At 33.1% G+C, this 24,469-nt stretch overlaps 1 protein-coding gene across 1 annotated transcript in view; it reads left to right on the top strand.

Moving 5' to 3' along the window:
- The window catches only part of LOC123565856 (cephalotocin receptor 2-like), a 42,648-nt gene that overhangs the window by 16,717 nt on the left and 1,462 nt on the right, over positions 1 to 24,469 (top strand). Inside the window, exon 2 of the mRNA XM_045359631.2 lies at positions 21,206 to 21,770. Coding sequence (XP_045215566.1) covers positions 21,252 to 21,770 — 519 coding nt within the window. The 5' untranslated portion in view covers positions 21,206 to 21,251. The remainder of the gene's footprint in view (positions 1 to 21,205; positions 21,771 to 24,469) is intronic.

A 24,469-nucleotide genomic window follows, 5' to 3' on the forward strand; every position in this document is an offset into this window, starting at 1 on the left:
TCTGCAAGTCTGAATGAACTTCTTGTGTTGTTTCGACCCATTAATCATAATCGCATAATTTACATGCCTTATTCCACATGGAGTTTTTTCTAGTCTTTTTGAGCGCTTGTAATGATTTAAATTGTATTCAGCATAGGCAAGAGCACAGGATCCCTACGATGTTAAGAAAGCTGAGTGTTTATTTGATATTAAAAGTTTGCTTATTTATTTTATTTATTGAAAACAAGGTTATGTAAAAAAATTCAACGCTTTGATAATTAATTAGGCTTTTAGTTGAAACCTTTAAAAACCTAAAAACCATTGAAGCCATGCATGCTTCGACGCCACCAGGTTCTCCAAAAAGGAAACAAGCATGTTTCTGTAATTTAATTACAAATCTATGGAACTACGTTTTGCTGCTAGGAGTACGGATTCCAAAATGTAGTTTATAAAATATACATGTGTTGAGTTTGATATTCGTCGCACTTTTTAACAATTTTGTATCTGTTTAGGAGACAAGCAATTTGACTATTTGCTGACAGCGTGTGGTACAAGCCGACTTACGCTGATGTTTATGTCTTGACACCGGTCTTGAGACTCACCAATATGAAGAGTTGCTTCTGTTGGCAATTAGGATATCATTCGCAAATGTTACATTACTTTCTATGGAAGGCGGCAAACATTGTTTTATGTCAGTAGCTTGAACAAATCACAGTTTAATACTTTTGGATGCTTGAACAAAACAAAGCTTTATAAACATTAATTTTTTGGCACCATTTTAATTACATGAAGGCGACATTGGACTGTTAAGCGGTAATTGTATTAGAACAATGGTAGTAAAATTCCAGCTTCAGTTTCTTTAATCTATATTTTAGAAAGAATGAAATGTTTTCTCAGTTGGGAAAAGGCTCATCTTTGTGATAACTTCAATCTTCATTTTAGTGTTACGGGGCCAATTTTATTGCCTTTCTAAATTAAAATGCAGCTTAACATCATCATAAATCATTTCAACGCAGACATAAACTTGTTAATAGCATAAGCCCTTCCTTTTCTTGGTGATATAAAGTTTCAAGTATTTAGTTCCTTTAAACAAGAAATTTTGCAAAAATATTTTGATATACATTTATTATGATTTTAGATAAAGCTCCTTCCAATTTTCTTGTCACAGAAACGAATCGTTCAAGTACGTTCTTATTTTCAGAACGACGGAAAATCACATGAAAATTATTTGCGTTAAAATAATTATCAGTGTTTGTATGGCGAAGACGTTTGGATGACTACCTAGCTTGTGACTTTATCTTATTCCCAGGAAAAATGCGCAATAATCTTTTGTTCTGAATGACCTGAGAAGGTACCTGGATTTTGTCCCATTTCTTACTTATTCATTTAGACTGTTCAGTCAAGCGTATCTGTTCCGTAATAATTGTTAGAAACAGCTTGACAACATACATTTATATGGATACTGATTTTTGGTACTTATCATGATTTCACTGGTATATACAACATGTTTATACATTACGAAATACTTTAACACTTCTATTTAACAGTTATGTTGAAAGAGAAAGGCTTGTATATACCGTTCTCATTTACATGAGACGAAATCCGGAATAAGCCTTCTTAAGTGACGTGAATATCGAATGGCAACATAATTATTGCTTTAAGACTGACTATTTTCTTGGATTTGCATAATTTTACCCAGCGCCGTTCCGAATCTGCTGTCAACTGATATCGGTCATTTCGTTGGTGTCAGACAACAAGTGCTATGCAAATGTTGTAAAAGTCTGTTTCATCTAATCATGTGAAAGGTATTTGTTATCTGTTTAATTGTATATTTATGACAAGTGCTAGATAAATAATGCACAATCATGCTTGAAATACACCAAACTTACAATGACCCGTTTTTTAATCAAAACATTAGGTCAATTAGAAGTCAAGGGGGTTTGAAATGTCATGCGCACAATTGTATTCATTGCATCGGCTATGAATAAATAGGACAAATGTCAATCATTTCATCGTAGGAAATCAAAATTAACTTATTTTCTGTTTCATTTTCATTTTTCATTTTCATTTACGATATACCATAGTATTGTCAGCTGAATGCAATAATATATTTCACTGATGGCAGTCAAGAAAAGCATGCATGCGTTGTTTTAATGATATCAACAAAAGGTCATAGTGTCAGAATTAAGAAACAATATGGTATAAATTGTAAACGTCTTTTATTTGGTTTCCCTGCTGTCTGCTGAAAAATAAGAATAAATAATAAGAAAAACAGTAATAATGAATTTATTTAGTAAGTAGACAACAACTTTCGGAACTGTAGAACATGTTTGAGGAAAATTGCTATTTTCTGAGTTAATATAAACTTCAATATCAAATATCTGTCCATGTTTCAAAATGTAATCATCCAATTTGGTATAACGTTAATTACAAGAAAAAACTACTGTAACAGATATTGATTATTTGCATAAAGGAACCTTCGAGTTATCACACACATATTGCAAAAAGTGTAACATTCACCATATATGACTGTTGCGTTTTAAAGTCTATAAAGTAGATAGAAAAACAAATGTTTTTGTTCTTTTTGTTTTGTTTTGCGTCCGAGAAGCTCCGAGTGTGTTTGGTAAATAACGTTTCAGTAGCACTTGCGAGTATACGAATGTCACAAGGAAATAAATTTAATTGCACTTACCACATTGGAAGCCAACTATGTTATCTTGTCATTTATATTTTAATTCAACAACGGATCAATACCAGTATTTAGTTGTAGTTTGTACATACTTCATCGAAACCACTACATCGAAATTCTTTTTAATGGATTTTTCTTTGAATTCTAAAGTAGCTGATTCAAATATCGCTCAATTCGTTCAATTTGTGCCTTGCAGCGTAGCGAGGAGTTACTCAACAAATTTGCACACTCATGTCTCAGTAGACTTAAATTTCAAAATCATGTCGGTTGTTTTGTAGCAAATGTACCAGTTTGATGAAGCAATTCTACTATGCTACGAACTTTCAATCGTTTCCTCATAACTGAGCTTATTTTACGACTATTCAAGATCTAGATAAATATTATATTACAATCTAATTACTACTACCACTTTTTGACAGATATTGCTACTTAAATAAATTCATGTTACAAATTGAAACGCCAAAAATAAATTACCACCATGATGATGTTACAAACCATTGATTATTCCCATGCACTGTCTAAAAGGAATGGACAAAACCTTTTCGAAACAATCTTTCAGCTAGCTCCACAAACTATACTGAAATCTAAAATCTGTATAGCTGTGACCATACGAAGAGAACGTTCTATTACTTAAACGAAGCCATAATTGTGAGCTTCTTCGAACGGTAAGGTTGAAAGCTTTTTGGCGCAAACACGAAGGGCGGCGTCTTTTATGGAGTTTTTTTTTATTGAGTTAGGAAATGAGGTTCTATCAGGAAAGAGAAGATATTACATAAATAAAAGTGTTTAAAATAATCAGCCGCAAATGGCTGTTGGTGTATGAAACATCTTTCTATAGTCAAACTACATAATTATGCAAACTATTGGCAGCTCGTGTTTATGTTGTTTTGTAGAAGTAAACAGTCTTGTAGACTATGAAAGGTAATTAAAGTTTAACCTGGTATTTAAATATTTATGTTAAGTAAATGCATCGTACGTTTCATTAACGAAACTTCTGATTGGATTAATCCTATTAAAACAAGGTCGGTAAAAATCGATAATTGGATATGGACATACGGGTATTTGATAGATAGTGTTATTAAAGGTATTGCAAAGTGTCCTTTTACATTTTTTAAATGTGTGAAATTTTCGTTTCAAACACAGTTAGTTTTTTGCCTATAAAATACACCTGCTATTGAATGTAAGGAAAAGCATTTGACTTGAAATTTCAGTATCATTTTCGATAGTTCTTAAAACGTTTGAAAGACTTTACAACTTTAACATGAAATGTTTAAATTTTAGAAAATGTTAGCATTGCAGATTAAAAGTAAAATTCTAGATGATCATATCTAAAGAGTCCTTCTTCTTCAAAATATGCAATGATTTCTCACAACTTTAACAAAATAGTGCCTTGTATAATCTTTCTGTTTAAAAAATGTTACATTTTATTTTTTATACTTGTTCAGTCACTTTTTATGATAAAGGAGCACTTTAAAGTTTACATCAATGTTTTCCTTGTACATATATAGTGCTTAGAACCAGTATAGAACGAAATGCATTGTCTTATATCTATCAAAAAACAGAACAAAAACACGAGAAATATTCATGTTTGAGCTGTAAAGCATTGTATGTACACTTTATGTCTGGCTTTTACGGATTAATGCCACTTCTAAATTAATGGATTAGAGGTACATTCTAGTGTCGTTTATTATCACAGAATTCTTGCCAGAGTTTTAACGACATGAGGGTTACCACATGTTGTGAACAATATAAAACAGTGTGAATGCAACCTTTTATTATATGGAAATTATTTTGTGTTGAAATTGCTTATTCTGTTGATCTGTTTATGATCTCTTTCACTATTCATAGCCAACTTGTGCCAGTTCAACGTTTTGCAGTCACCTAAAACCGCTTTATACATGATTTCACTTAGCATCGCTATGGCATTTTGAACTGTATATATTTGGCAAATGTCCTATTCGCAGAAAATAAATGAGACACGTGCCAAATTTTATTAGTTTTAGGCGGCATGAGTCATGCATGTACAAAGGTGTTAGATGATAATAAATTGAATTAATCAGAAAACCAAAAGAAAAAGAAATAAAAATGAAAAATACTAATCAGTCGGAACATACCGTGCTATTATAAACGAAGAACGTGAACAAGAAGAAACGACTATCTTTGGTTTGTGCTTCCGGGAAATCTGCTCTAACCCTTTTTCAGAGCCCGCCCGCTTAGCTCAATAGGGAGAGCGCAGACTTATGGATCTCGAGGTCGCGAGTTCGAGCCCTGGGTGAGGCGTATGTTCTCCGTGACGATTTGATAAAAGACATTGTGTCTGAAATCATTCGTTCTCCACCTCTGATTCATGTGTGAAAGTTGGCAATTACTTGCGGAGAACAGGTTTGTACTGGCACAGAATCCAGGAACACCTGTTAGGTTAACTGCCCGCCATTATATAACTGAAATACTGTTGAAAAACGGCGTTAAACCCAAAACAAACAAACAAACAAACAAACAAACAAACCCTTTTTCAGAGCCTATGCGGGAAAGGTATCATAAGCTTTAATATTTCATTATGATAATTAATGAGACAAATATTGGTAAAAACTTTTATGCAATCGCAAGGATTTAAAAGTTCACAAAACATCAATTTAAGCATGTTTTTATATTATAATCACTAATTTGTAATTAGCTGTAGTCGCTTTATACACTGAAAAGTGAAAAAAGAAGTTAAATCGAGCGTTATATTAGACATAATTATTATATTAGATTTTATCGAATACATTACTATAGTCGGCGTCGCAGTTGAGGCAGCACACTAGATAATGGGATATATGTGTATAATGTTTATCCTGATTTTGATATAACCTCGCTTGCTTGTCTTTCATCTCATTTATATTGTGGAGCTGAATTCAATGTACGTAATTGCCTAGGCTGTATGGAACATTAGCTAGAAATATTTCTCAATTTATAGAATTAGAGATCGAGAGTACGAAGCAATATATAACGCTGACGGGAAAACTGGCAATTAATTGCCAATTAATTACAGATGTTAATATTCCGAACCGGTTTATATTGGTCATGCAAGCTAAAAGAAATGCTATTTGAATTCCGCTTAAACTGGTGATTTAGAGGGGCGTGAGGGATGCTGTACATTTCATTACCTCTCATGAATAGATTTAATCAAACCGAGTTTGCTATCATTTTGCTTCGTTCTATGTAATGATGATGATGATGATGATGATGATAAAATAATTATAACAACAAAATGATAATGATGATGATAATAATAATAATGATAATAATAATGATATATAAGGAGTACTACATAAGCTACATACAATAAATTTCCAATATAACATTCTTTACAAATGCAGTTACACAGCATCTACGACAATAGCAGCAGCGATCTTCTTATGTAGACTTAATTATTTATTGTCCACTATTTTTTGTAACTTTCTTCCTAGAAGGTTTTAAAAAAAGAGATAAAAAATTTCAAGCAGTACAGTTGAGCTTCTTTTTTACAGTAAATAAATTTACCATTTTAGAACTACCAACACACACAACTGATTGAAAATTAGCACACGTTCGACACACTATGTTGTATAGATTAATTCAATATTTAGTAATTTACCTTCTTGCATACTATACAATACAGTTCATATCAACTAAAAATGCAGTTCTTTGCGATGTAAAACCGACATATACATTACTATCTACTTTGGTTATATTTGTAACAACAGGCAAATATTATGTATTGTTACTACAAAAGACTTGTATCACTGCAAAATAATTACAGAAATACTATAAAACACGCGCAGTGAAAACATAAGAAATAACGTTAATAAGAGTATTCGGAATGTATGAATTGACGAGCAAGATGGTTCGAAGGTAGTAAAGTCTGAAAAAACGTCAAAGCGGAATTTAGCTTACTATCCATCACAGGGTGAAGGCAGAAAACTTTAGAAATACAAGGAGCGAAAATATCATACTGTTCTTATTAATTGGGACATGTTATTAGCGTGAAATTCCCATCCGTACTAAAGCAAAACCGCATCAACAATATTTTATAAACGAATACATGTACTTCCCTCGGGTACTAGTATACCGAATTCGAATTACCTGTTCATAACTCTTATCACTATATTTTAATTGACATATATCCATATATTTGTCGCTTCGGATTTGTTAAAACTCTCAGTTATTTAGCTAATTAGTTAAGTTCTGTGTTTAAACTATTCATTCATGACAGTGTGTGGCAAACTCGCATTGCGTTAACAATTCAAACATGACGCTGTGTTATTACGTTTAGAAACAAATGTAGGTACGGAATGATATGAGCCGTGCCATGGGAAAACCAACATAGTGGCTTTGTGACCAGCATGGATCCAGACCAGCCTGCGCATCCGCGCAGTCTGGTCAGGATCCATGCTGGTCACTTTTAAAACCTACTACAATCAGAGAAACCGTTAGCGAACAGCATGGATCCTGACCAGACTGCGCGGAAGCGCAGGCTGGTCTGGATCCATGCTGGTCGCAAAGCCACTATGTTGGTTTTCTCATGGCGCGGCTCATATTACGTTCTTCCTGTAACTTCGGCATGCATGAAGTTTTAGCAGAAATGGTTGTCCTGTAAAGACGGTATGACGCACGTAAGAACATGGTTGATATCTCGAAGGTCATGATCACGTCTTGTCAGACATGATCAGGACCGGTACTTTGGCATAAAATAATATCTTAATTAATTGACATATAAATTTGCATCAGTGAAGCAATGTGTCGCTTGAAAGACCGGCGTCCCTATATAAAGTTCCAGATCGCACTTGTTAGTCATGTCATTTTTTTCTGTGTTGTAATTTACATATACCTGGAGCAGTCTAGTTTTTATTTGCCTAATGCCATTGTGTGTAGCGCCCAAGACTTGTGCCCCCGTCTTAAAGATCAAAGATGCTAGTGAAGTGTCATAGTTCATGTCATATTGTGTCCGAGTCGGAAAGTAAACATACATAGACCCATTGTATTTTCCTCTTGAAAATACACTCGTGCCATTAAAGTAAGACCATGACTTCGATCTAAAATACAATTGCTCATATTATCTTGACTGTGTCTCTGACATGGATGAAGCAATATAGTTCTGAATTAATATACATGTTTGTCTAAATAAAAGGTTGTGTCAAAAAGTTCAGGCTTACAGTTTTGGTTCATTAATCGTGTAAAATACAGCAAGAAACATTAACGGACTTGACTGTTTTGCTCCTTTTCATTATCATTCTTACATGCATCTTAAGCTGCAATGAAAGACATGTCATCTTGCTGTGATTAGCTGTGATCTGATATATTGGGTATACCGAATTCAATTTGTCGCCAGTCTGCATTCAATGCAATTAATGTTCAATTGTGTTGTATATAATTATCAAAACAACTTTAAGACACTCGAGCTATCAATATACTTGATGAAATGTGGCAGCACTTCCCTTACTTATCTGAAGTATTTCAGAGATAGATATATACACAATGCGGTCGTTTATTTATATCTATATTAGACACGAAGCAGATAATACATTTCAATATTAATGTACACTATATGTATATAACCATTTATAATGTGCGATTGAAACTGGTTAATTATCAGAGTTTAAGTTATTATTGTTCCTTCTCTTGAGAAGGAACACTTTGTTTCGGTATGTCATACTTGACTGAGCAACTGACCTCGAAAGCTGTTGTCATTACAAACTGGCCAATCAAACTCTGTGACCTTAACAATAACCTCTGACGTTAAAATTATTCTTTCCTAATTGAGGCGACTCTCTGACTGAACGCGCTCCTCAGATTACATATTACTAAACCCGAGGATGTTTGATTTATTCCTTTATTTCCTCCATTATTGAAGAGCATAACATATGTACAAACAGATAGACATACATCACCAAATTTACATGTAAACACCTAAATATTATCGTTACCTTTGAAGGCATGGTTAATATGTGAAAACAAACCCCTTTGCGACCCTCTAATTATGCGCAACATATTCACGAATCGAATAGAATCGTACACTACATGTGGAAATGGATTGACCGGGTCAATGTCTTATTGCCGTATTTACTCAACTGAAAGTGGTAACTGATTTACTTTGTTGTTGGATTAAACAATTTATGTTGAATAACTAGCGTAAATACTTACTTGACATTTTTTTGGCAGTATGAAACAGCATAGTTCTTTTTCAAAATTTTAGTTTTTTTTGTATTTTGGTACAGAAATAAACGCACCTTTGTGCAAAATGTAACGCCACCAGGGGCGTTATCTAACATAGGTAGTCGACGAAAGTCCTCACCTGGAATGGATGGAACAACTTATTTCCAGCCGAGCCCATGGCAGGCGTCATATTTACCTCCCAAGCATCCAGTCCAGACCGATACTGCTGGAAACAGTACCAAGTAAAGTAAATCACACAGCACTGAACACTAGTCAGAATTTTAGCCGCAAGTGGGAATCGATCCGGGTCCGGGAATCGAACCCGGATCGCTGTCGTTGTAGTCCAAACTGCTAACCACTCAGCCACTGACTTCCTGATTAAACAGGGGGATACAGAATGTCAATAAGGTAGAATGGTCTTGTCCTTGTGTCCGATCCTGGGGTTCCATACACTGATGACCAACAGACATTGCAACAAAAAGATATTCATTATATATTTATATAGATGTGCCCTAGAAGGAACTTTTGCTATGCTTTAACTTGTTATTACTTATTATTAAATGTAATATGTTTATCGACTTCTGCTTAAGTTCTGATTCAGCTGCATCACCATTTCCGTTAAGTCTCATATATCTATTCTGCAGAAATAAGATATGTTTACCGACTCCTACTTATACGCACTGTTTCCGTCATATCATAGTTGTACGTATATGTTTACAAGCATTGTGTTTTATATGAAATGCCGCCGCTAACTGACTTCTCTATATTTATTTTAGACGCACTTCGGAACTAATACTCTGCCTTTTAAAACTTACTCGAAATAGGCAGTATATGATACAGGTTACAATTACCTTAAATCTATACAATTTTCTGATCACATTTGTCAGGTAAGATCACTCTAACAGCGCAATAAAATCAATTTTGTTGTCTGTAAGTCACACTTATAAACATTAACAACCTACTTATAGTGTTGACATCCTTTATGTAACAGAAAAAAAAACATAACGTAGAGATATCACACATTAGACATTTTTGAGTTTAACACTGTTTTTGAACAGTATTTCAGTAATTTAACGGTAGGCAGTTAAGCACAAATCTAATCTCCGCAAGTAACTACCAACTTCCACTCTTGAACAAGAAGTGGAGGCGAATAACACACAAACACAATGTCTTTTATCAAAACTTCAAGGAGAACATGCACCTCAGCAAGAGATCAAACTCACAACACCGCGATCTGGGGATCTGCGGTCTTCCTGTTGAGCTCTGCGGGCGGGGTGTTTTAAGTAGAAACCACATACGCTTCAAGTAAAATACGTATTATATTGAAAATATAGAAACGAACCTAAGCACTCAAAAAGTCTCTCATTTTTGTTTTATAGTTCATAATGTCCGTGTAATGACTGAAGTAGTAAAGACATCTGAAATCAACAAAAACATCTATCAAAAACAGTTTATTACAAATGCATTTTGATATATGAGCCGCACCATGAGAAAACGAACATAGTGGCTTTGCGACCAGCATGGATCCAGACCAGCCTACGCATCCGCACAGTCTGGTCAGGATCCATGCTGTTCGCTAATGGTTTCTCAAATTGCAATAGGCTTTGAAAGGGAACAGCATGGATCCTGACCAGACTGCGCGGGTGCGCTGGCTGGTCTGGATCCATGCTGGTCGCAAAGCCACTATGTTGATTTTCTCAAGGCGCGGCTCATATATGTAAAATATTGATATACTTAAAGAATCCATTATATATTTCACTAGCTGACTACAAAAATGGAAGATTTAAACTATTATTTCAGTTAAAAAATAATCCAACATATTTTAATATTTTCATAAATGTCACTAATGGACGGCAAAAACGTAAATCACAATTTCTTGCACATACACTCGTGCATAACAAGCGCCAAAACTACTAAAGTAATCCTTAATATCATTACCTATTGCCATATTAGGAAAGATATGGTGTAAGCACCGCCACAAGATATAATTCAATTATTCATATTAAAATAGGAATTAACCAAATGATATTAGACCCTTTTAAAGTATTCTATAATTAGCTTTTTTCATAAACGTCTGGATCTTTTAACAAAATTGGGAAAGCCGTTGCCTGTATTGAAAAGGAAAGTAATATATGTGAATGGCCGCAGCTTTGAAATCTGTACATCTTTTTAATCCAATGAATTAGCGTCATAAATCAACCTGTATTAGAATCACGGAAAGCAAAACGTAAGAAGATTGCAATTTCTCTTTTCTTAATTTCTGCAAAATACGCTTTATAACAAAGGCTCTATAAATTATCCTTTTTTTTTTTGTAAAGATGACATTTTCCGGTTTTCATGCCGTATTGTGACTGGTTAATTTTACTGATACTTAAGTAAAATCGTATGAAACCACTGATTCATTAGATTTCCAAGAATATGAAAAACATAAATTGGTTTTAAATTAAAGTCCTTTTCATGAAAACCGAAATGGCATACTGATCTTTTTTTCGAGTTATATTTTATTAATCCATATCTAATTTAATTGAACATTCTATATAAATAAATAAATCACAATTGCAGTGTAAATTGAAAAAAAATCTTGTATGTTTTGGGTAGAAGGTCGGTGCGCCATTTTAATTGCTTAGTATTTTATACTGAATGCTAAATGTTAATGTCAAATTATTAAAACGAAATAAAAAAAAACATTAGCTTTTATTTGGGTGTATACATTTAGTTTTTCAAAATACTATCTTTTGTTTTTAACAAAATTGTGCATCAGGAAAACCGATGGCCTGGTTCATATTTACTTATAGTGCTGGTGAAGTAAAATTATTAAAAATCACTTAGAATTTCAAGAATAAAGGGACATATACGCTTTTAAATTTGAAATTTGAAATAGATAAATAAATAGAAAGATATTTAATTACAAAATGTAATCAGTTTAGTGCAAAATTGCAATTAATTTCCTGTAATGTATGTTTCAGCATTTAACGTTGTTGCGAAATGTTAATTGACAGTACTAAACGGCAAATTCTTCACACTAATTGCTTTATATTTCTTGCAAAATGCCAAAATTGCTAAATGCCAACTCATAAATGCCTTACTTTTAATGCCGAATGGGTCAAATTATCTAACTTTATTAACAAAAGTGCTATTGTTATCAAATCTAAACTTTTGACAAATACAATACAATAGACATTCCTTAGACAATTTATGTAAATTGATAAGTTTCAACAAAATCCATTTTTTAACCAAACTGATAAATTCTAAATTTGTAAGTAGTATTTTGCATTCGGCATTTGTCAGTTTACATAGGACATTTAGCAATTAGCATCGGTAATTAGCATGGCGCTATACGGCTTTCTCAGGTGGCAAGTTTGTTGTGTCTCAAATTCTCTTTTAACTTGCAGTCCGCTGTTAGGATTGTATGGAAGGTCGTGCGTCATGCTAAGTGTTTAATGCAGATTTAAGAAAGCTAGATCACAAATGCGAAAAGAAGACTTGCATTTCAACATCTAGCAATTAGGAAAAACGTACCAATCATTCATTTAATTACCTCTGTATCGGAATTATCTTTCTTCGTAATCAATCATTTTTAGTTTAATGTTTCTCAAAAATTCTTTTTTTTTTAAATGGCTTTCGGTATACATTTTAATATTTGATATTGACATAGTTTTGCCAACTATCAATGTAAGATATAAAATAACATTTATTTAAAGGTAAATGTCTGAGACACTTTAAAAAAAGACTAACAGAATAAAAATTAACATTGTCTCATATTAATTTTATTGTTCCTCACTTTATACATAGTTTTGTCTTCCTGTCAGTGATTCGAATTTGTTTCGTGCGACCGTCCATTATATTTCTGTATTAACTTTAAAAAGATGGAGTCATGTCACTCTACTTCTTTAACCCTTTTGACCAAAAACAATAAGCGTAGAATAGAAGGCAATCTGACTAAAGTACTTGACCTTCTAAACGAAGATCTGAGAACGACCCATTCACATTCGTCTTCTGTATATTTTGGATTTCCAAGATTGCTATTTTTGTTTTCGCAAATCTATTTTTGTTTGAACCAATCAGACAACTTGTTCGAATGTTAAAGAGTAAGAAAAAATTGCAGTTAATCCAGGGCTCGAACCCGGGACCTCTCGCTTACAGAGCAAGTGCGCTACCGACTGAGGTAAACGGCTATCTGACATTTTCCTCTATAAAAATTGTTAATATCAAATACCAAGGCATTTTAAAGCTTGCAGAATGTTGTAAGTTAACTTTTGATTGGCTAGCGGAAGGGTTGTCAGAACGAGGCCATCAATAGGTCGTTGTCAGATCCTATGCGTAGCGTAACAGGAGATGTACTTTAGTCAGATTGGAATAGAAGGTTACCTATAATTATCTGGTATAGTACGGATATATCCATCCGAAAAATATACTGGGCTCGTCAAAAGGCTCGTCCAATCTGTTTAATAGAAGGGGTACTCGTCAAAATATATCGCGGTATTGCACAGAACAATGCTAACATAGAGTTTAATATTCATAGTGTTATATCAGTAAGCCCCTTATTCATTAAATCGTCCTATCATATATTCCGATATTTATTTAATTTCTCAATTCTAAGTAAATGAAGATATTCATGGTTCTTAAAGCATGGTTGTGACGTAATGCTTTGTTAGGTTTGTCAGTTATACTGGTTATTATACAGATACCGCTCTATACACACGATTATTTTCATATAACTATCAATTATTAATCTGTAAATGTCCATTCTTATAATACAGGATACTTAAAGGAAAGACAATTAGCAGTTAATGGATTAATATCAGCACTGAATACCATCAATTAATGTAATTATTCTTGTAATAGAGATGACAATAACTCCGCATTTTTCTATAACATCATAAATCTTGACTTTTTCATGAAGACAACGTTTGAAGTTTTCAGCTTTTTTTCCTTTACTTATCCCAACACATTAATATGCTTGATTTAACCTTATGCTTAAATCCTCAATTAACATGAATAAATACCTCATCACAGTAAAGAGTGAAAACATCTTCGTGTGAATGGTATCAAAGTGTAATAGACTGAGTACATGTATATCACATCCATTAGACCGGTATATTGAAAACCTTTTACAAATTTTCAATGTAAACGCAAAACGAAATTTAAAACTGTTATAGTTAACACACAGCAAAATATACTTGTTAATATACTTAAATGATTGGGAAAAAAAATGGTTTACAGTTAGAACAGTTTCCATTTCCGCAGAAATAATACTCAGTCTTATTTACAAAATATGAGGAAACTAAGATCAATTACAGGAGCTGTTCAAGCGCACAGTATTTTCGACATATTGTTGCTGTTTTAATTAACTAGCGTCTCAAATGGGAAGAGAAACATCCAATTGATCAACAACTTTATAGATTGTTTTCAGAGAACCTGCAACACAGCAGTTTTTTTTTTAATGGAGTGGTTTTGTAGCGATTGAAAATAATTATTAAGGAAAAGTTTTTTCAGTTAAGAATGCAAGAGAATTTGCTGCTAGCCTAAACCGATCCAAAATATGATTTAACCACCTTTAATTGAGGGGAACAAGAATTCCTACGTAACTCATTTGGGTGTATCTTGTGGTAGCTCAGTCATGTTGGCACTGGAATAGTGTTTTTCATAGACTGAATATCATAACTAAAAGCACTGTTGTTGGTTTTGGCTATTTTTATTTTGTTTTAACTATGTCGTGTTTCAACCAATGTTATCCTCATAACAGGAATACATGCAAAACGTAATTTTATTCGATTGTGTACAAATCCTTTACTTAGACTTTCTTTCTTAGACTATTACGCATTTAGAAGATGGTGTTTTATACAAAAATCTTTGTCGATAGATGTACAAAACTATACGTCTTCCATTCTCGGGTATCTCGTCAAACTGGTGTGTCATAAAAGTACATTTGTAAAAATACATGTACCTTAACTAGTAAAACATCTGCAATTAAGTTACACAACTTTAAATGTGTATTATATATACTTGTCATTTCGGGGACATGATTCGTATATAATCGCAGAACTATGAATCAAGAGCGTTTGCTTTTTCCCTTCCTATAATAACGTGAAGTAGCAACATGATTTTCAAAATGTAACACACTTCGGCCGCCCACAAGAACAATGTAAATTGGGCATAACTGAGTATGCTTGATTGAATTCGTCATTAGGAACGCCGGAAAACTCATTACCGGACGGATAAAAAGCCTATTGATGTATTGGGTTGTCAAAACTTGGAATTGTAAGAGCGATCATTCTGTTCTCTGTTTGTTGGAAATAAGAACGTTTACCTGCTTTATATGTTTTTTGCAGAAATAACAGATTACATATGAGCCGCACCAGGAGAAAACCAACATAATGCATTTGCGAACAGTATGGATCCATACCAGCCTGCGCATCCGCGCAGTGTGGTCAGGATCCATGCTGTTCGCTAACGGTTTCTCTAATTGCAATAGGCTTTGAAAGCGAACAGCATGGATCCTGACCAGACTGCGCGGATGCGCAGGCTGGTTTGGATCCATGCTGGTCGCAAATGCACTATGTTGGTTTTCTCATAGTGCGGCTTATATTACTTTCTTATGTTAATTACAAATATGCAGATTTTAACTCGGAACCGAAACAAAATGACGTCAACAAAGCTGTAGTTATTTATGGGGTCGAAGTTATTCCATCCACTTGTCAGAATTAGGTTCGTTATACAACACATTGATAACTCATGCATACACAAGTATGCCTATTTTCCATAGCTTCCGTTGATTGCAAAAGACGCGTGTGTTGAGGAGACGCTAAAAAGGGTCGTCACAAATGTTCTAGTTCCAGCGTAAATATTTTCCTGAATAAACTAATCTAAAAAGTATTTACATAGTTTTTCTTATTAAATCAAAGCCTGAATATTCAATGCAGAACGTTCTATCGCAAAACATTTCGTAGAGACATCTCGATTCCTTTAAGATGTACATAAAACCCTAAAACACTAACCATAAAGCACGTAAGGGTATACATTGTATTTTACAAATGATGTTTTGTCTCTAATTATTTTGCTCTTATGCATGATTAAAAACGGCTGAAGCATTGTTACATAGCATCGGTAAAATGTTCTTTCAAACATCACTTTGTAAATAATTTAAGCTTTTTCGTGCATTTTTTTTTATATCTGCCACAGTTTTAAATGACACAATTCCACTTTTTCTATTTCATCATTTCTATCGTAAAGCATTTTAAAATCTTTCCGGTAAAAATGCAGATGTTTTGATCTGAAGGCTGAATCTTGTACAGTATTTACATAATCTTAAACTCTTGGTCATATTTTATATCGTTGCTGTATTTATTTCTAACCACTTTTCAGTGTGATAAAGCAATTAGTGCACGAGAAGTGCTCATTTCACTATATTAACAAATAGATCTATACCTTGCATAACAATAATTTGATTTCATGTTTGTCTGAAAGCACCTTTTTACAGTTGAAACCCATGTATAAGAACACAACACCATCCTAGCGCACTGCCTTTGAACTGTCGATGGCAAAAACACAACTGCGGAGTCAACACCAGGTAATTGTGTACACATTCTCAAAGAAACAGCCAGCAGTGTATTTATACATCGTTTGAGAAAAACAAAAAAAAAAAAAAGATGACAAGGCGAAACATAATTATATACAACGTAGAAATCATTGAACAGACCGCACTGTACTGGCTTCAGAAGAATTCTAAATCACAATACATTGAATAGAACTCATGATTCGAAAGGATCATTAAATGTAACAACACGTCAAAGTACGGAGAGACATTAACGTTCGTTACACTGCAATTAAAGACCATTGTTGCGGTTGTTAATAAAATATATGAAAAGGATTGAATACAAAGGGCATCGTCTTTAAATGGCAAGCATGAAGGAACACATACGCGTGTATTCAGAACTTCCTTTCATGAAGTCTAACATACGTACCTTCAGACGTATTCCATGAGGAAAGCGTTGCGTCTAACTGTAAATGGCTTCACACCAAGCATGACGTTTTTCTCATAATCGTTAGTTCATAAGCTCTTTTTTATAAACCATTTCATACCAGTGCAAAGTAAAATTGTAAAATTGCCTTGACACAAATCTTAAGCTTAATATCAAGTGCTTTAAGACTAAATGTAAATTTCAACAGTAAGCTTAAACAAACCATTTACACAATTTATGCTAATGGCAGTGCTTCTAAATTAATTAATTTATAATTTATTGATTACATTTACTGAGCAAACCGAATTTAGAAGCTTTTGTCAAATAAAATGTTGACTGGGTTACAATCGTTTATATAAATGAAAGAAGTTTATAATATAAAGATTAAAATCATCTCTCTTATTAAATATGTTTGTCTGGATAATACTATGACATAAAAACGAGTCTAGAGATGGTGTCTGTATTTGTATTGTTATAAGTGTTATTTGATCATTGCTCCTGGGAATAGTATCTAACGTTTGAGCAAAGAATGGGTTATTGATAATAAGCATATCATCCAGGTAGCGATATAAATTGCAGTTATACGTAATTATTTTAACTATATTATGCAGTTATTGCAGTAATAACGTTAATTCTGGTTGAGGCGCATTCGCATCCTAGTCATTTCAAGAATAAAAAAATATTGGTAAATGACTTTTAGTTCAATATATCATCAATTTTGTGCGTTTAATTATGCAAAACATAAGTCTTTCGTCAACACATACGTATTTGGTGTGTTTTATTTTTTCAGCTGAGAAAATAAATGTAAAATATTCATTCTTCATTCATATTTCTGGCGGGATAAAATAAGTGATTTTAACAAATAAAAGACACTTCTTTAAATAAGTATATATATTTATTTCATACATGATACCATTTTTATCTTTACATATTCAAACAATGACAGTTGTGACTAAAGCATTGTACACTTTCAAGTTGTAAAAATATAACAAAATTGACCGGAAAGTTGTATAAGCCATCCCTGCAAACTTTGATTGAAAAGCTTTCTCTAGGTTCATAGTCTGAATTCAGATTTAGTCGGAAATAAGATCTACAAAGGCCCATTTAGAGTTGCTTGACAATAATCCAATAGAGATATTTGTCAGCAGCTGAAATAATACTGAAATATGTCGTATCAAGATGTACTTACGAGAAATATTGCGATGGTCTGTGTTAATCATCCTGATGGAAAAGACTGAACATCACTTTTCTTTCATACCCATGCATGACAATTACGTATCATGCTAATTCTTTATATTAAATCACACAACCACTACACGTAAATATAAAAATATATAGATTGTGTATTTAGATATTTCTGGCAAAAACAACCTGACAATCTGTGAATCCTTACATCCCTGATTTAAAATATTCAATTTACAAATGGTGTTGAAGTGTGACACTCCATTAGATTCAACAATCTGTGAATCCTTACATTCCTTGTTTAAGATCTTATTCCATTAGATACAATATATTTACTGTATGTATAATATCAAACATTTTATGCGTTCCTTGATTGATGTTGTTTCATTGATGTTATTTCACAAAATATTTCTTTGATACTGACTATAGAAGAAGAAATCTGTTTTTCTTGTCAGACGAATCGTAGGACACTTCTATTTCAAATAATATAATTAAGAAAAAAATAAATAATAGATGTTAAAATATTATGACTTTGTAATCAGTGCCAAATATTTGATGTACAGACGAACTCATTGCACGTGCGATGTCTTATGCAGACAACGTTAAAATTAAACTAAATACCTGTGACATTTTTACCAAAGTCTAGGACTTATGTTTTGATAAAGAAAATGTGGATTTCGCAAAACATCATTACTTTGATGTAAGAACTTCAGCTTACGGAAAAGGTCTGCAAATTTCAACATTTCTAGTGGTGAGATTATTATGTAACCAGGTATACACCTATAATGCGTCTATTTTTCTTATAACTTGCTTTTGAAAATCGCAATTATAAAACAAAAAAATGTTCTTTTAAAATAATGATATGGATTTCAAACATGTATTTTATATTTTTTCGAATGACGAGAATTCATTATCACTTGTATTGGCAGACGAACTTGAATAAGCGCAGTTTTGCAAAACAAACAACAGTCTTAACAACAAAAATGCAGCTATTCCGCGGTGTATTATAGTTCCCATTTGTTCACGATGAAAGCATGATTTACTCGACAGTGTATGTGATTTTGGAACTATCGTTATATATATGTCGTTGGTCTGGGGTCAAAGTCTAAAAATGATTTCCTTAGACTTTTCATAGTTCTTTCATGTATGTAACTAAGGCCATATTGTTTTAATTTAATTATAATGACCGTTGACCGATAAAAGTATCCGCATAAATATCAACTTGACGCGATATTTCTGCAAACATTTGGATGACGAACTAAAGTCTGTCTGATTTTTTTCGTTTAATTAAATGTAAGCATATAACAAAAACATATTGAACATTTTTCCTGGATAAAACGGAACAAGTTTTGGACTCTTATTCCTGAACTCGCCTCGGCAAATATGTAACTATAATTTAGCTTAGAAAAGTACCATAATTTATCCGATGTTTATGTAAAGGTATTAAACAAGTTTTGCAATCAAATTTACAGCGTAGTCAAGATTTATAGATAAGTCGATGAAAGCAACATTTACGCTATTTATTGCTGATTAACAACTTTTATTTCATTGTGTGACTGTCGCCGAAATCATCGTCATTTGAAATATTTAGTACATTTTTTTTTAGTAAAGCTCCGGACACGAAAAGTGTGACGTACGGGCAAATGGTGACTGTATGCTCTCCCTAACTATATGCCCTTCTTTTTTGGGAATATACAAAACAGCTATCTGTAAGTTCCGAGCCTATCATTTGGATATATTTTTGTGGTGTTTAACGTCACACCGACACAATCATAAGTCATATGGCGACTTTCTAGCTTTTTATTTGAATGAAGACCTCAGGTGCCCCTCCGTGCATTTTTTCATCGCGAGTGGGCACCTGGGTAGAACCACTGATCTTCCGCAAGCCAGCTTGCTGGCTACCACACTTAAACAATTCAACGCCCCGAGCGAGGCTTGAACACACATCGGTGAGAGGCAAGTGATTTAAAGACAGCGACACGACTCTTAATATTTGAATATATATAATAGAGAAGGAGGCAACTTAAACAGAACGATTCACAAATGGGCCATTGCTGCAAGGAATGCTATGTCATGTCTTTTTTATGTTCTCATATTTCTTACGTATACTGCCATTATTTGTCACTGATTACATCTGCTATTATTGCAACGTGTTATAATATAACTTTATTAGTGTTCATGCATATATAAACCCAGCTGAATATTGTGGACATTGAATAAATCCCAGAAGACAAAATCCTTATAATTCCAACTGAACGTGTTTCCGCCTAATTTTTCGTTTTTAATGGTGATGCTTTCCGCATTGAAACCCGAAAACGACTTTTATCAAATTTGGAATTAAAACCATGATCATCGGACAGGAATTGATCTAACAGATAAAATCAGTGCTTACACGTATGTTTTCGTGCAGAAATAAGACAATTTTAGCCATTTCTATCTGGTTTGGCCCCAACGCAAAGATGAAATACGCACATTCATACAAAGATTATTAGTTATGTGAACATTTCGGCTAAACCAATGAAAGGTTCTTGCATTAATAATTATCGGAATTATTTTGAGTTTGTTTCTATAATGACATAGCATTTCATTATGTTTTGCGTTGCATTTAAGGATATCATAACAGTGAGAACGCTTCAATGGTATTACGAGGCTGAATCATGCAAGCAACATTTACCTTTAAATTATATTTCCGATACATTTCTCCGAGAACGTGCGCTCGGTCTATAGCTTGCAACTGAAATGTTCCTGATAACACTTTTAGAAATTGAGTTGTAGAGATAAATACCCACTTCAAACATTGACATGTTCTGTCTAATACTTGCTAATTGAGCTTATATTAGACACATTAAATGTAATGTTAATTGTTTTGTACTCCCCGTTTTCAGTTTAGTTAAAACAAACCCAACAACATTGTACTAGTGATTAGTAAAGCTGGATGTTTGATTTCTCATGATTGTTTTAAATAAGTTTTGAAACAATTACGATGATATGTAATTCAGTATAATTACAAAGTTTTATTTTCAAGTGAAAACTTACACGTTTTGTAATTTCCGTCCACTTTTTCAGGAAATCAAATCAACATTCAAAAGAAAAGTAATATATTAGTGCATTTCCCCCTTTGTCCTTAGTAAAGGCTTTTGCTATGAATAACCCTTTTTTCTAATACGTTGCAATTTGTTTACAAGAATAGTCTACTGTATTTTTGTCTTATATTTTGCAGGTTGTGAAAAAACGTTAGTCTGAAACAAGGAAGAAGCAAAAAAGAAATGGATGTCAACGTAATATTGAATACGAGTATGACGCATTTCAACGTGTCGAACAGTACAGTTGTATATGTTAACGTCAATGTCACTGACAAAAATGATACAGATGTTACATTATTTAACAGAACTAACTCTTGTGGAACAGTGCATGACATTGGATTACATAAGTCTACCAGACTTGCTATTCTTTACTTGACTATGATATTTGGCATCTTAGGATGTGCGTTGGTGTTGTTTTGGATGACATGTAATCGGAAAGTGTCACCAGGCTTCAATCATTTGTCAAGAGTGAACTCGTTTATCTTAAACCTAACGTTTGCAGATCTTCTGGTGATATTACTAGCTGTGTTTCCGCAGTTGATATGGGAATATGTTGATAGAGAATGGTCAGCAGGACCTGTTATGTGTAGATTGGTTAAATTTTTACAAAGCTTTTCTATGATGTCGAGCAATTATATACTAGTGGTGATTGCAATTGATAGACATCAGGCGATTCGCGCTCCGCTTAAGGAATCCTGGCCTGTAAGTTAGAGTTTTTATATATATATAAGTGACACTGGAAAGGAAGGAGTTTTACAATTTATTTTAAATTAATTCATATCAGACAATAGTCGGCAACATGTGAATAAGTAAAAATAAACATTGATGTATTAACAAAAAGTAACAAAAAACAATGTACAGCTGTTTTAAAGTATGTTTAAACATAGTATAATATTTCGAAATAAGTTGCACACCAAGTCCATTTTGTAAGAGCGACAACATCACAACGAGACAAAGTAAATATTGAAATTCAATTCAATATAAAAGTATTAACTATTTTTTTTGTAATAATATATTAAAATTCAATATAGAACTGAGGCAAGACAAAAATGTTTGTTTTGGTTACCTAAAATAAGAATTTTCAACTTTTATACACTTATAGGATAGCATATTTATGATGACATACGGTAAATGTCTAAATTCTTACATGCCGTTACTTTTGAAACAAACACGGTATTCATGTATTGTCAATGATCATACAAGAGTCGTAGACTTTTTCAATATGTCTGCTTGTATGATTTTATGTTAAACTATAGTGTTTCATACCTTCAGATTGAATCCAATTTTTCAGAATTAGCTCCTTGGACATGAGAGTTGGGACGTCATAAATATGAAACTGATTCAGATTTGAAATCAATCCATCAACCGGCTCTATGGAGCAATTGTAGTATACGAAAGAAAAACATGCACATACATCTCAGAGACGGTCTGTAGACGGATCTCCCCTCTGCTTAATTAATTGATTTCAACCGCACTGCGTTTCTTTGACGTTACACTGTATCTATGAAGCCTATGTTAGGCAAACATCATCAATTTATGCATCTTTAGAATGTACCGATAGTACAAAATAACGTTTTTTAGAGAAGAGCAAAATTTGTAAGGAACACGGGTTGCCAAATCAATCATAATTGTACTTAAACAGACACAAGAATCGATCACCGTTACTGTTTCAATAACTTACATATTAAATATGGACAGACGATTCTTGTTATATATTTACATGAATTAGAAAGTTCGTTTTATTTAAGGCCATTTTATCAGGCCTCATTGACATATCGACTTCAGTTATTTTTGTACAAAGTGATGATAAGTATCTTTGTATTGTTATACCTTTTGGACATAATTCATTTTTGTTTATTTACTTTGTCTCGTCGTGATGACGTCGCTCTTAGAAAATGGTCACTGTGTGCATCTTATTTCGAAATATTACCTGCTTACATTTTTAAGATAATGCAGCTGTAAACATTTCAAGTCATTTGAAATATTGTTACATTGAATTGGAATGCCAAAGATATTCTTATATGGTTAAACGAAAGTTACTCTTTAGTCATTAATTAGAACTGAACTGAAATATTGATTGTATTATATGACACTGACGATATAGTTGTCGATAAAAAAATAGTCTAATCTTACCAACTTTATGAGTTAGAAAAATTGATTTTTTATCATTTTATTTTTGGAGCATTCTTGAAATTTACAACTTCTTGCATTACAGTTGTTAACCTATATCCTGCTAAATTTCTAAAATGGACTGATCCATCATTCAGTTTGGGCAATACCATTAAATATTCAAAGGGATGTTCACTGAAAATGTACTGACTGAACAGCGAACAGTGCAGACCATGATCAGACTGAATGGATGTGCAGGCTGATCTTGGTCTGCACTGGTCACAAAAGGCAGAATCACTTGCCACCAGCAGGCTAAACGTTAAGTTTTTTTTCAGTTTATGTCTCACAAAATGGTTTTGGCAGAGGGTTAGCTTGTGAAATTATTTTAAAATTTGGCCAGTCTTTTCTGACAATAAGACTATTTAATTATCTGCTGTGTGCATAAAGGAATACTTTATACCTTTATGAAAACGTGATTGCCTCTCAGATGACCATGTCTTCCACAAACTGGTAAAGGGTCACCGAAGAAACATTTCTGTGATTTTATTAAAGTGTATTTAATATACACAAATATTTCGACCATTTATAAGTATATCAGGCAAATCATTAACCAAGGTTTTCAACGATTTGACTTTGCAACCTAGTTTTGCCTCCAAGTAACAAAATTACAAATATGTCATAGATTTTGAACAGGCTAACATTCTGAACATATATCATGATGATTAGTAGAAAATGTGGCCTCAACATTCCAATTATTTAACCAAGTGACCTAGTCTTTTTCAAACATTTTGGCACACCTGCTTTTCAATCTGTATTTCACAGAGATAAACATTATAACAAAGATTTATTTTGATCAAGAGAAACATTTTGTAGCAGGTTGTCATTTTTGGATAAAGGCCGATTCCGTCTCTAAGTTACATCATTACTTACGAATATACATTATGCAATGCTTAGAGAAGTATACCTTACCAAATTATAACATAAGTTGTTCTTTTGTTGAATAACGGGTTTAGAAATAAACAAAAACATAATGATGATAAGGAGGAAATAAAGTGACACAATTGATAAGCATACTTTGAACATATGATTTAACTGTTTGTTTAGAATCAGATAAATCTAAATGTTCACTGGTATTTCTTAAATAGTTTCAGTTATTTTACTTTTGTTACAGCGATTATATTTTTCGTTGTTTTTTTTTCACATTGTACTTTATAAGACACGAATCAGAAGTATCGAAACAAAGACAAATATCAAACAGGGAATGTCACGTACCAAAATCGCAGCCTCCCCAA

Source organism: Mercenaria mercenaria, chromosome 8 (assembly GCF_021730395.1).
Source record: "Mercenaria mercenaria strain notata chromosome 8, MADL_Memer_1, whole genome shotgun sequence".
Lineage (NCBI taxonomy): Eukaryota > Metazoa > Mollusca > Bivalvia > Venerida > Veneridae > Mercenaria > Mercenaria mercenaria.